Here is a 12,538-nt window from a genome sequence, read left to right on the forward strand (position 1 = left end):
CAAGGCGGGTTTGCACTACTGTCCGGGTGAATGCTCCGAGTAGCTTTTCCTTCCTTTTTTAATGACGTGTAACTTTCTCGCTTTCGTGTGGCGAGTGATTTCTACCCGCAATATTAATCGACATGTTACTTACTATTCATAAAAAATAATATATACATGTCAACAGTATTATTCTAATCATTTCCAATCATAACCGGTTTTTCCAACGGTTTTTTTTTTGTCGCTGGGAAGAACTTCCAGAAGTTAGAAATCCGGCTGCGATAGCCAAGTAGTAAATGTATGGTTCTGTTATAAATCTTTCTATGCTCACATTGCCGGCGTACTACCACACAAAGCGGCACAGGAAATATGCGGCCTAAAGGATCAAGAATCAGACTGAATAGAAAGAAAACTGAAATTGAAAGCCTTGTTTTAAGCCGCGACCATTCGATTCCTAGGCTCGCTATTTTAGCTATAAACCCTAGAAACGTTGTCACTATACGATTTCCACAGCGCATTAGGCTAAATAAAGTATTTCTTGAATATATCTCGTGACTTCATAATATTTCATGAACAATAACTATGCACGAAACTACAGAATTATATAAAAAGATATAGGTGTTGATGTACAATAAAAGGCAAATTTAAATACGTTGGGACCGAAGCCTCAACGCCATCGCTGCGCGCATGGTGAACGGCCAGCTGAGAAGCGGCGACGGCAGTTCGCTTACCACAGCTCCACCTAGCGACACATTTTCTTTCGCTTTTCCTGCATTTCTTTTTCTATTGGTTATGCGTGACAATCTCGTCACTAAGTGAACTTTCAGCACAATCATTTCAACTGAATAATTGGAAAACAAGATATGGAGGCGAGTCCAATCCCGGACTTCGGTGCCTGGCAGCGGCACTCGCACGTCGGCGTTCATGTTCCCTAGTGTACTCCTTGGGTTCGTGTTTAGTCACACTGGCGAAGTGTATCTCAAAAACCACGTGGAGGGAAGCGCCCGGCTGAGGTCTGCTCCACCAGTTGCCGCAACGATCCGAGCTGCTCACAAGAAACCGTTTGCTCAATCAACCTTAAGTCAGGTTATGCTCCGGCATAATATATGTATGCAATATAACTATCAAAGGGACACTAAAGAGCGATACGATTTTTCTCATATAAGTAAACCACTCTTTCACGACACCAGAAACACCACGCTTGCTGGGAGAAAATGCTTAGTAAGGGAGAAAACGCGCGAAAACAAAATGTGTGTGGGGGGGGGGGGCGACACCACCTTGAAGTTTCCGCGATATTCGCGGTCACGTCGCATATTTTGGCGGCACCTTCTAGATCCTGCGTAGTTCCTAATCGATTAAAACGAGGTACATTGTCCTCTGAGGGGGTCATAGACTTAACATACCAAATTTGAGGAAATTTCGTTGAGCGAATAGCCCGAAAATACGATAAATACACTTTGAAATTCGTGACGTCACGCGCGGAGATTAGGGCGCGGAATTTAAAAATGAAACTTTCAACTTTGTTTGCTCGTGTATTAATAAGCATATGATGGTGAAATTAACGACATTGGAGCTCTCAGAATACAGTTTATCAATCTAAGCAAATTCACTGTTTCTCTTTAGTGTCCTTTTAACTTGAACGAAAAGCATTGTTTTGTATTGTTTAGAAGACTTTTTTTTTTAATTTTCGGAAAAACAAAATTAGGTGCTCGAGCAGAAGTGCTTGGAAGAAAAGCGGGAGTGTTACGTGGACTGGTGCCTTAGATGGTCATCATGCCAGACTCCCCGAAGGTTTCATATAGCGCGAGCCGCACACCTCTGAAGCGACGTGACAATATGGTTCTCGGAGGTTATAGCAGCCGGCGGTGGATCACCGCAGCTAATCGGTTGCCTACACGATAGCGGTTCGACTCCTCTCGGTCAAGCCTGACATCGAAGTAGTCGCTGTCTTACTGCTCAATTGCTGTAGCGTCGTTATTGTGGAGTTTTATCAATTTCCTCTGGCGCAGCGCATTTCAGAAGAACCTGGAATCATCGAAAGCCTGATCTTTCGGTGTTAAAGTCGTGGGTTATAAGCGCCAAAAGCAGGAACGAACCACCTCGCTGTAGGCAGAGTAGGCGCTGAGTTAAACATGACCATGTTTCCTGAAGCGACCACCAGTATAACGTATTGAAGGTTTACAGCATACATACGTGGCACAAAAAAATCACAGCATATCCACGGAGTGAATGATGACGAGTGGGCGAAGCTGCGGAGGTTCATCGGTAAACCGTGAATCTTCCGTGAATTCTGCCCAGTACATCATCACCGACGTGAGATCGGGAGCGTTTATACTAAAAGTTCGATGAGTTATGACGACTTGCAGCGCACTTTAATTTTACATGTACGCTGTGAATTTTCATTGTTTAGAAAACCATTGCTTAGAAAACATCTGGCGTCTTTCGTTAAGCAGCTGGCGTCTTTTCGTTTTGCTTTAGAAACATCTGGCGTTCTTTCGTCTTGCTTTTACAAAACATCTGGCGTCTTTTGTTGGTTTATTTCATCAATCAACGGCGTTTTGAACAAAATTTTTATTGTTTAATCACGCACAGGAGAAATCTCACCAGACACTACCTTGGAGGTAAAGAACGGCTGCTAATGGGAATGAGAGACAGAAGAAGTCGGCTTTTAGCTAACGCTGCATATTTTTTGTTGTTCAACAACGCACAGGAAAAATCTCCCACCGGCACCACCCTGCAGGTCAAAGCGTAAGACTGGTTACATACTACGCTACGAGGGACGAACGGGTGCCGCTATAAGGAGCTTCGCCCCTAAAAAAGAAAAAAAAGAACCTCCGAATGAAGTCACTGCTAAGCATCAAATAAGGCGAACTTGTCGGCTGGTTTAAAGATCTTGAACTAGGCGACAGCGCGGAAAAGCCTCAGCGCGTAGCAGAGGAACACAACAACCACCCGTAGCGGTACGTGTGGTTGTTGCGTACCTCTTCTGTTGCTTTGTTTTCAAACGATATCCCCTCGTTCAAGCTAAGCGACAGCTTAACCCTTAGGTTGTGCCCATACAGCAAAAGGACACGTTCCTGACGCGTGGGAACAAATAAGCACTTCACATTATTCATTTATCGATTCTGTAGTAGTCATGGAAGATTCATTAATTCGTTTGCTGCAACGACGTCTGCTGCAACAATTAGTTTGCTGCAACAACCATGAGAGAGAAAGAGAGAGCGAGATAGTGATAGGACACGGCTCAGCGTCGTGCAGCGGGTGAGGAAGAGATGGGAAAGATAGAAGAGAGAGAGAAAAGGAATGGCGCCCTTCTCGAGGTGAAAGAATAGAGCGTGAAGACCGAGCTGACGGAGAGTCAGTTGCGGATAGTACCTTGCCTCTTTAGAACAACTGGTGTGCACCCGACGGCACTGAGAATCAAACCCGATGCCTCCCGCAGTGAAGCTGGTTCGTTTGGAAGTGGGCCTTGTGTATTAAACCCTTCACAAGGACTGCTTGTTTGGATAGTTGGACTGGCATTATTTTCTGTCGTGTTGCTTTCTTGTGTATGTGTAGTTTATTCCGCTATTTTCTTGTAGTAAATAGTAAACCCCTTCCTACAGCTTGCGTAGTAAAGAGTCAGTTGTGGTTTGCCTTACAGAAAATATCAACTTTCGTCGAGCAGCGTAGGTTATAAACACCAAGTTCTGGATTACATAGTCAAAGAATATGACGAACATTTGTGTTCTCCATAGTATCGTTGTTTTGAAAACATCTATTGGCAGGACTTCCTGTCTGGCTTCTCGATGCTCACTCTATATACATTGTGAGACAGAATGCCGCTGCGATTTGTTTCAGAATGATTTCGCCTCCCCTAAATGTCACTCCATGCTCCCTAGGTGTTACTTTGCAAAAATAAACAAAGAAATGCGCTATTCTGATTTTTGTCTCGCTTAAGCATATTCGGAAGATCATCGGATGAACTGGTGACTTCCGAGGCTCTATTCTGCCGGGCGCAAAGGACAGCTTTGCCTCAAGCGTTGATGCCGGTAATGTGAGCACTCATTCTGAAAGGCGAATCCACGTGTCCTCAGGCTCACACGTTTCCTGCGCTATGCATCTATTTGCATTTGTACCGAAATATTTTTGTAAATTCGGGCCAAAGCCTGTTCTTGATGTGAATTAAACAATGGGAATATTCTCCTAATTCCTTGTGTTTGATTAGGAAATACTTTCCTACTACACGGTGCTTCATACATATTTCACAATAACATTGAGCCGCATTCGCACTATCTATGGAGCTATAGCTACACACCACATCACCACATACATTCAATAGGAGAAGCTTTAAGATAAGCAGGAATAGCGCCAAAACGGTACTGACCAAAACGCGAAGCGCTGAGTGTTTGGATATATTTCTGAAACCGTTACACTATGCTCTAATAATTCAGTGAAAGGGGTTCATTGGCGTGTTAGTTGCGACAGGCCGAACCAGGCTGCAACGTACTACGTGACGAGAAAGTTAAAGACGCAAGCTGCTTGCCAGCGCAGTGTATTGCTGCCAAGGTTGGGCCGGTACGTGCTGAAGCTATAAAACAAAAAAAAAAATACCGCGTCTCGCTGCATAACGACCGTCAGACAGCGTTCCGTCGCTAAAACACTGATAAGCGCCTTCGCTGCACCCAAATAGTTATGACGACATGCACACCGATAGATCTTTCCCAGACCGCGCGAAAAATTACAAAAATCACAAAACGAAATGCAGAAGCACTGGAAGCGACCCGAGCCGTCGACAGAATGCAGAAGCGAAATGGATACGCATCAAGACCTGCTCTCCTCCGTCAGTGCCTCCTTCAGCAACATTCGTTCACGAAACGCTCGGATGAAATGAAGACATCATTCCGCGCCTGATTCCAACGCAAGACGACGTAAACTGTGGCGATGAGGACGAGCCTCGGTTATGCCACCTTCGTGCTTCTGTCAGCGACTCTGCTCGGTAAGCCTACTCATTATGCTTACATTGCGTCCGGACTTATAACCTCGCCGTCTGACGAAGACGTCACAAGATAGTAACCCGCAAACGGTTTGAAGTTCGTTCTTAACATCACTTTTGAAATATTTCGTTGCGATGGCGAATGTGAAAGTAGTCGTTGACTATTTCGATGAGCCGACTGTCGTAACTCGAGACTAACCTAAGCGTCATCTCTATCACATTTCCCTGCATCGCTTTTTATGCGCCTGTCTTGCACTGCCGAGCAAATAAACAATAACGGCTGCACATGATCCCACGCTTCTGGGCGAATAGTATTGTAGAAATCAGAAAAAAAGTGTGTCTTGAACGCAGTACGAAAATATTGGACACGATGTACACAGTATTGAGCTAATTTCTATCTGGACCATAACGTCCCTGCGCGGTAAGAAATTATTCTCGATTTTAGTATGTATTCATCACACGGTCAGAAATAGTCCAGCAATGACATGAAGTGCTACCTGACAGTGCTTACTGCTAGGAAGCTAGATTCCGCTCATATAATGTTTCACCGGATAGACTATGCAGCAATCATTCCACTGTATGAGCCTTCATGCTGCCTCTCAGTAAATTTTCATTTCTTCATTCCTGAAACACGACAAAGGATCTGGTACAGAGGCTATAAACCTTAATTAACGTGACGCACAAAGTCCTGCTCTAGGCCAATGATAACCAGCATAGTGACTGTCTTATTCTGTTTGTCTCTCGCGTATTTTTTTAAAGGTCGTCAGACTCTGCCCTCATCTGTAACTGTCAGTGAACATTGCTTTGCGAATATGTTATTCCTGGTTGATTCACCTTTTTATCTTGGCTTTATTCACCCTGAAGCGAAATGCGTGGACTAAGAGCAATCATGGTTAACGTCTGTGCCTTTATAATACTATGATTGTGCCTTTACCTAGGTCGACATATCAGTGATAGAAATATACAAATATTCGTAGTACTTACAAGAGAAGCATCTTTCTAGAATCAGCTAAACTGACGACCTATGTAATGGTAAAAACGTGTTCGAAACACGTTGGTGGAACTAATAGTACAGTTATTAACAGCTCGGCTGAGATAAGTGACCGTGTGTCGTATAATTTTAGATATCCCGATTAACTTCAGTTACATGTATCGCTCATGTGAAAAGATCCCATCACAATAACGATGCAAAACATTGCGCGAGGGTACCAGCCTCCATTTTGAATTAGCATTACACCAACGTTATTTCACTCCAGTTTATGCCTTCCATAACCACTGGCCTTTGTGGCAGTTAATCGTACTTAAGACCTTGAGCTCGGCAGCGGCACAGCATAATGATGAATGCCACGCAGTGGGTTCTTATGTGAATGAGCAAATCGTTACACACAGCAAAGCTTTTTTTTTACATTTGTTTGCGTCTATGGAGGCATTCCAACTGCCGATGAGCTTGCCACCTAAAGCCACACTTGAATGTGCAGGGTTTACCCAAAGTTTCCAAGCCACACTGCCATAGGATTACATGAGAGAGTAGCCTGCGAACTTTCGACCACTCCCCCCCCCCCCCCCCCCCGCACCTCTATTAGTTGAGCTTGAAATTGTCAAATAGGTATATCTGTCCCACATCAGTCGCACATTCCTTCAAAGACGTTCACAGTGATCGCATGCTCGCCGTTTCTTCCTTGATTCTTTCAACCGGCTTCATGAAAGATGTTGGGTTGCAGTATACTCAAACAGATGCTAGTACAGAATGACCAAATGCTCCTCTACACCTGCCCGCTGGTATTTATACTCTGAGCATAGTGTTAGCACAAGCTAAAAAGAGAAGACCTCACAGACGGCGATATCATCGATAGCGCCAGAAAAGATAGCGTGCCGTTGTCTCTCAAGAAATCTACATCAACTCTCCTCGTTTTTAGATGATTGCCACATTGAAGAACTAGCCTATGAAACAAACACCTCAGAATTTTGAACCATTGCTCTCGCGTTTAGTGCCAGGTCATCAAGGCTCCTTATGAGAGTGACCCAAAACGAACCCACGGGGCAATCCACGTACCCGTTCATGTTACCGCGACCCTTTCACTTAACTCTGGCCAACTCCACGGCGATTGCGCGGCATGGGGAGTGGGGCGGCGAGACTGGTGGCCAGAATACCTACATGGTAACGCCATACCGAAGAGCCGAAGAGAAGGGGGGAGAGGGCTATTAGACGTGTTTGAATTCAGTACGATGGCAAGAAGGCTGATGTATCTCCTTCATCTTTCTCTGCCCTCTATACAAGCTATAAATTTCTTGTGTCGCCGTTGTGTGAAATGCGTGAATATTAATTAAGCAAGGTCAAACTCAACGAAATATTCATGTTAAAAAAATTCACAGCATATCCACGGGTGAATGATGAAGAGCTTGGGCGAAGCTCCTGAAGCAATCATGGTTACACCATGAAATCTTCAGTGGTTTCGCCCAGCAGTAATCAAAGCGATAGCCCGGTACATCATCAAATACGTGACAAACACTGTATATATTTATACAAGAAATTTTATTAATCGTAAGTGGTAGCTAGACGTGGCTTCCGTTCCCCCTTCATTATAACGGCTTTATGGTCGGTGAAGTAATGTATCGGTGATGGATCGTAGCGGGATGTTTGCAAAGACAAAGTAGTGGGCAGTTTGCAAAGGTGGCTTCCGTTCCCCCTTCATTATAACGGCTTTATGGTCGGTGAAGTAATGTATCGGTGATGGATCGTAGTGGGATGTTTGCAAAGACGAAGTAGTGGGCAGCTCGCAAAGGATCGGTAATGGGTCGTAGTGGGATGTTTGCAAAGACGAAGTGGTGGGCAGTTTGCAAAGGTGGTTACTCCGGACAACGGAGACGTGACAAGGTTAGACTAAGAGGAGCTTCGCCCCTAAAAGACAGGACGTGCAAATACGGACACAATAGAGAAGTCAAGCCACCACAAACGCCGTGTTTGCACGCCCTGTATTTTTAAGATGCATACCTACTAACCAGCACAGCTGTCTGTTATTCTAAGCAAAATATTTAGTTAATATTCCTAAAGGCAAGCGTGTGATGCATAGGCACTGTATACCTCAACGCATTTTGCAGGGATCAATGTTGGACTTTTGAAAAAAGACTTGAACGTTTGATCGATCGCTTTTCCGCGAACTCCTTTCAGGCACTTGCAGAGCCCACTTAAAATCAGGCTGCAAAATAGAGACGCTGCGCACCTGCGGGGAAGAGTACGTTCCCTATCTGATGACCCAGCGTATGCCGGAGACACCGCAAGAGCTGGCCAAGGAATGCGCGTAAGAAATACGACGTTGATCTGTGTTTTGTGTAAAAAAGCAGTAGAGTGGCAAGTTCAAGTTGCTGGAAACGGGTTAAATGGAATGATTTCCATTATCGTCTTGAATGAAAAAGTCGCACTCCCACACATTGGCTGAGAAAAGAAGAAACGGCGACACAGGCGTACGTTACTTCTTTCGTTGGTCCATGCCTGTGAGCTCTCTTTTTCTCAACAAGATGAACATACACCAAGTAGCTCAAATGTCCTTTTTTTTGCAATATCATGTACTCATTTATCGGAAAGCTGCATGTAACTTTCGCTGCATGGCACTTGGTATTCATTGCAGAAAATTGCTATAGAGAAATGGCCCCGAAATTTCCTCTCGGAAAAAAAAGAACAGAAATCATTGAGTCCTTTAATCTCTACCATACAAGAGTTGTATGCCGGCGTCGTTCGTCATTCGTGAAAACGAAGTTGACTTATTCTTGAGGTGGTGTGTGAGTGTATCTTGAGAAACAACGACGACTGGAGGACCAGGTAATCTAATACTGCAGATCGTTAAGCTGCACTTAAAGGGTACGATACAAGGATGTGACGGAGAATGTAACAAGTGTGTTGTGTGTTGAAAAATTTAAGTGAATTCGAGTAATTGTGCTACACCAAGGGGAACTGTATGCAACTCTCCCTATAACGAATAAAAAAGCTAGGTGATTGAGTAGAATAGCATTTTCTAAAAGAAAAAGAAATGGTTAGTCCCCCCCCCCTCCCCCACATAGGAAACGGTATAACACGAAAGTAAGACGTATACTAACAGAAGTAGTTGAATTTTATTGCGATAGCAATTATATCGACACTCTCGGCGGATTCCTCCCATCGCCGTCATGCCCCGGACATGTATATGTATGTATATATATTGCGCGCTTCTTTTTGTCATTTTTATCTAACTAGTCCGTTGCACGCGTAGCCGCCGCCTTGCGCAAGCCGCACCCTAATGTCTAGGACCTTCCAGATTATCTTAGAATCTTATTATAGGCTTGAGCGCGCAAACGCAAACAGTTGAGATTATTTTCGAACTAAGGCAGCCACGAGCGGTAAGGCTAAAATGTTCGATGCCGCATGTATAAATGCCGACGCGCCTTACCGCAGGGCAGTTCGCCGACGGCCGATGCTCTGTTCGCCGCCATCAGTGTACAGTGTGTATTGCTGTAACTTGGCTTTCCGTTTCCCGGTCACAACTTCGGCCGAATAAAGAGTTTCATCTTGGACACGTTGACTTCCGCTTTCGTCGACGTCACGACCCCGTGACATGTGGTGGAGGTGCTGGGTACACGGCTTGATGAGGGAGTCTGGAATATGAACGAACAGCACCTCACGACCCCGTGACAGTATTGAGGGTGTTATTTGAAATTGTCGGATATGGGTTTAGAGAAAAGTTCACATGGTGTGCATTCGCCTAAGACGACGCGAAGTCGAAAGCGATCTCCTTATTCTCAGTCAATTTCATTGAACCCCCTCCACCCTCGCCCACCCCTCGTAAACATTTAGTACCCAACATGCTTTTGCACTACCTCCGGCTATGGCCCCCCTTTGACCAAGCGACGATGTCGTATAATGACGTCGTCACGTGATGTCATGACTTCACAAATGTTTACGATCTGTAACGTAATGATGAAAACATAGGGTGGCGCCATTATGACGTCTTGTGACATTGAGGTCATCTGACTTTCGTTACGCCGTCGGCACACATACATCATTTGAGTATCACGTGGCTTTTGACCAACCTTTATTACTCACTTGTTCAAGCGAAGGGTGTTATGACTTAAAAATTCGGAGCCATCGTACGCAAAAAATCCGGCGCTTGCGATCGTACAGAAATTCGGCCCTCGAAGGTACTCCAGTCACATGCGTATTTGCGTGCGCCGATTTCCAATAATTGATGCGCTTTCAGTCATGAGCTTGTCGGCGATAAACCGTTTCGGATATGGCAGTCTGATCTTTTGTCGAGGTCAGTTGTCATTTCACGTTGTCACAATTCACTGTTGCCTAAATATGAACATATGGCTATTGTTGTTGCCTGTAGCAACGCAAGTGTCGTGCTGCTAAGCCAGTTGATAAAGATCCAATTTCCTTTATGGAGGAAGGAAGCAGTTAGGAGGGAGCATTAGAGCACTGCACGGGCCCGGCCCGGCCCGAAAGCCCGGGCCCGGCACGGCCCGCGGGCCGGGCCGGGCCGGGTAAGGGGTTGTTGGATCGGGCCCGGGCCGGGCTCGGGCCCATGATCTTCGGGCTCGGGTCGGGCTCGGGCCTGAGGCAGGCCCGTATTAGGCCCGGGTCACATACGTATATGTATAATTGCGTGTGTGCGTTGTCTGGCTTTGTTTTTGTTGTTTTGTGGGGTTTAACTTCCGGAAGGGACCCAGGCTATATGAGACGCCGTCGTTGAGGGCTCCGGGTAATTTAAACAACCTGCAGTGCATTGGCGTGCACAGAAATTGCACAGTACAAGACGTCTACAATTTTGCTCCATCGGTATGCTACAGTAGATCTCAAGAAACGCATAATATAAGTTTCCGCCATTATAGTGAGTGAAAGACTTTCTTGGGTACCGTGTAAGGAACGCAACGGTAACCTGCCTAGATTAGTGTATGTAAGATGTGCGCGTTCGTATCTAGGGAAACATTTCGAGTATGCAGGTACGCTCGCATGCCCGTAGACTGGCCAACACGACTTGTGAGTCATTAATATCTCAGGAGCTGTTTTTTGTGCATTTTGAGTGCAAGATGCGGAGCGACTCTTATCACAGGGCGAACGCCGTTGTTGATTTTGCCATTACTAGTGGTGAGGCGCCAGACCATAGGGACACTCGTTTCCTCGAGTGTGGCTCACAACTGGAGTGATCAGGCTAGAGAAGCGATCCGGGAGTCTGGGAGTAACCCAGGCAGCACGCCGCCATTGGACCGATCTCGGCCCAACGTCGGCAAATGACGGCAGCAATATTGGCCCCACGTCGGCAAATCACGCTCGCGCTACTTTCACCCGCATCGGCCCGACGTCGGCTAGCCGCCTTTGGGCCGATGCGGGCTTGCCGGCTTCGGGCCGACGTGGGCTAGCCAGCGTCGGTCCGAGACGGGCCTGCCGTTATTCAGCCGATGATGGCAAGCCGTCATTGGGCCTATGTATGCTAGCCGATGCTGGCGTGGTGTCGGCCCCGCCGACGTTGGGTAGCCGCCGGCGTGACCGTTTACACCCGTTATTATGTTTTAGCAGTGGTGGCTTACCGTGCGTTAAGTACGGTAGTACTGTACCGTCGTGGTCTGCACGTAGCTAGTTTATATGGGGACACCAGCGGTAGTTGCTCGATGCGTAAAGTAACTTGATCAGGCAGGCTGATACATGTGTTATAAAGTAAAATGGCTGCGTGCCGACCACGGCAGTTCGGTATTACTGTGGTTACTGTATTGTAAGTCAGCAGCGCTAAAATAGACTATTCGCGGCCCAACGGCATTCATCGACTACCATTGGTGCTATATTGGAAAAATGCTTCCTAATTAGAACGACTGCTCCACTGATGTCTTAGTGTGCGATTAAGACCCACAATTCTGTCGAACCGTGCAAGGCCGAGAACGAAAGTCAATATTGTCCCTAACACAACTAAATTGATGAAAGGCCTGCCGCACCAACTACGCATGCGTCTGAGAAATTAAGGAGCAACACATTTGCAAGGTGATAAACACAAATTTATTCACAGATATCAACACACGCCAGCAGTTCCGGAATAATTATGCCATAAAGGAATATCTAAACATATATAGATACCGTAGGCAGCATCTAAAACAACCCCACAGCCACCGTATTCCTCAAAAAAAGCAGGACAATCCTAATCGAGAATGGGATCAGGCGCAAAATCATAGGCGTGAGCAGGGTTCCCCTTCAGAGGGGGCGGGGGGGCGAAGGTTCATCGCGGCGCCTCCTCCCCTCCCTATTAAGTCAATGTGTTTGGCAGACCTTGCGCCCACCTCTTCTTAGGTGACTACGGGGGCCGGCCGCCCCCCGGCCCCACTGTGCGCACGCCTACGCGAAGAGCTACAATCTCCTCAATATTATGCGCGGCACATTCACTATAAATATTGAAAGAACTAAAACGGGCAAAAATAGCAATAAGGATTAACGAAGAATATCTTAGCTACTTGCGTTTTGCGGACGATCTCGCGCTTTTCAGTAACGACAGTGCCGAATCACGAAAAAAATTCTGGAGATGTAAACGAAGGCAGCATTAAAGTAGGATTAAACACGGACCCGAAGAA

General features: G+C 46.0%; 1 protein-coding gene across 1 annotated transcript in view; it reads left to right on the forward strand.

Annotated features, from left to right (window-relative positions):
- The first annotated feature begins 4,723 nt into the window (after positions 1-4,723).
- LOC119373994 (uncharacterized) overlaps positions 4,724-12,538 on the forward strand; it is a 40,363-nt gene continuing 32,548 nt past the window's right edge. The window contains exons 1-2 of the mRNA XM_037644051.2: positions 4,724-4,957; positions 8,124-8,253. Coding sequence (XP_037499979.1) covers positions 4,903-4,957; positions 8,124-8,253 — 185 coding nt within the window. The 5' untranslated portion in view covers positions 4,724-4,902. The remainder of the gene's footprint in view (positions 4,958-8,123; positions 8,254-12,538) is intronic.

This window comes from Rhipicephalus sanguineus, chromosome 11 (assembly GCF_013339695.2).
Source record: "Rhipicephalus sanguineus isolate Rsan-2018 chromosome 11, BIME_Rsan_1.4, whole genome shotgun sequence".
NCBI lineage: Eukaryota > Metazoa > Arthropoda > Arachnida > Ixodida > Ixodidae > Rhipicephalus > Rhipicephalus sanguineus.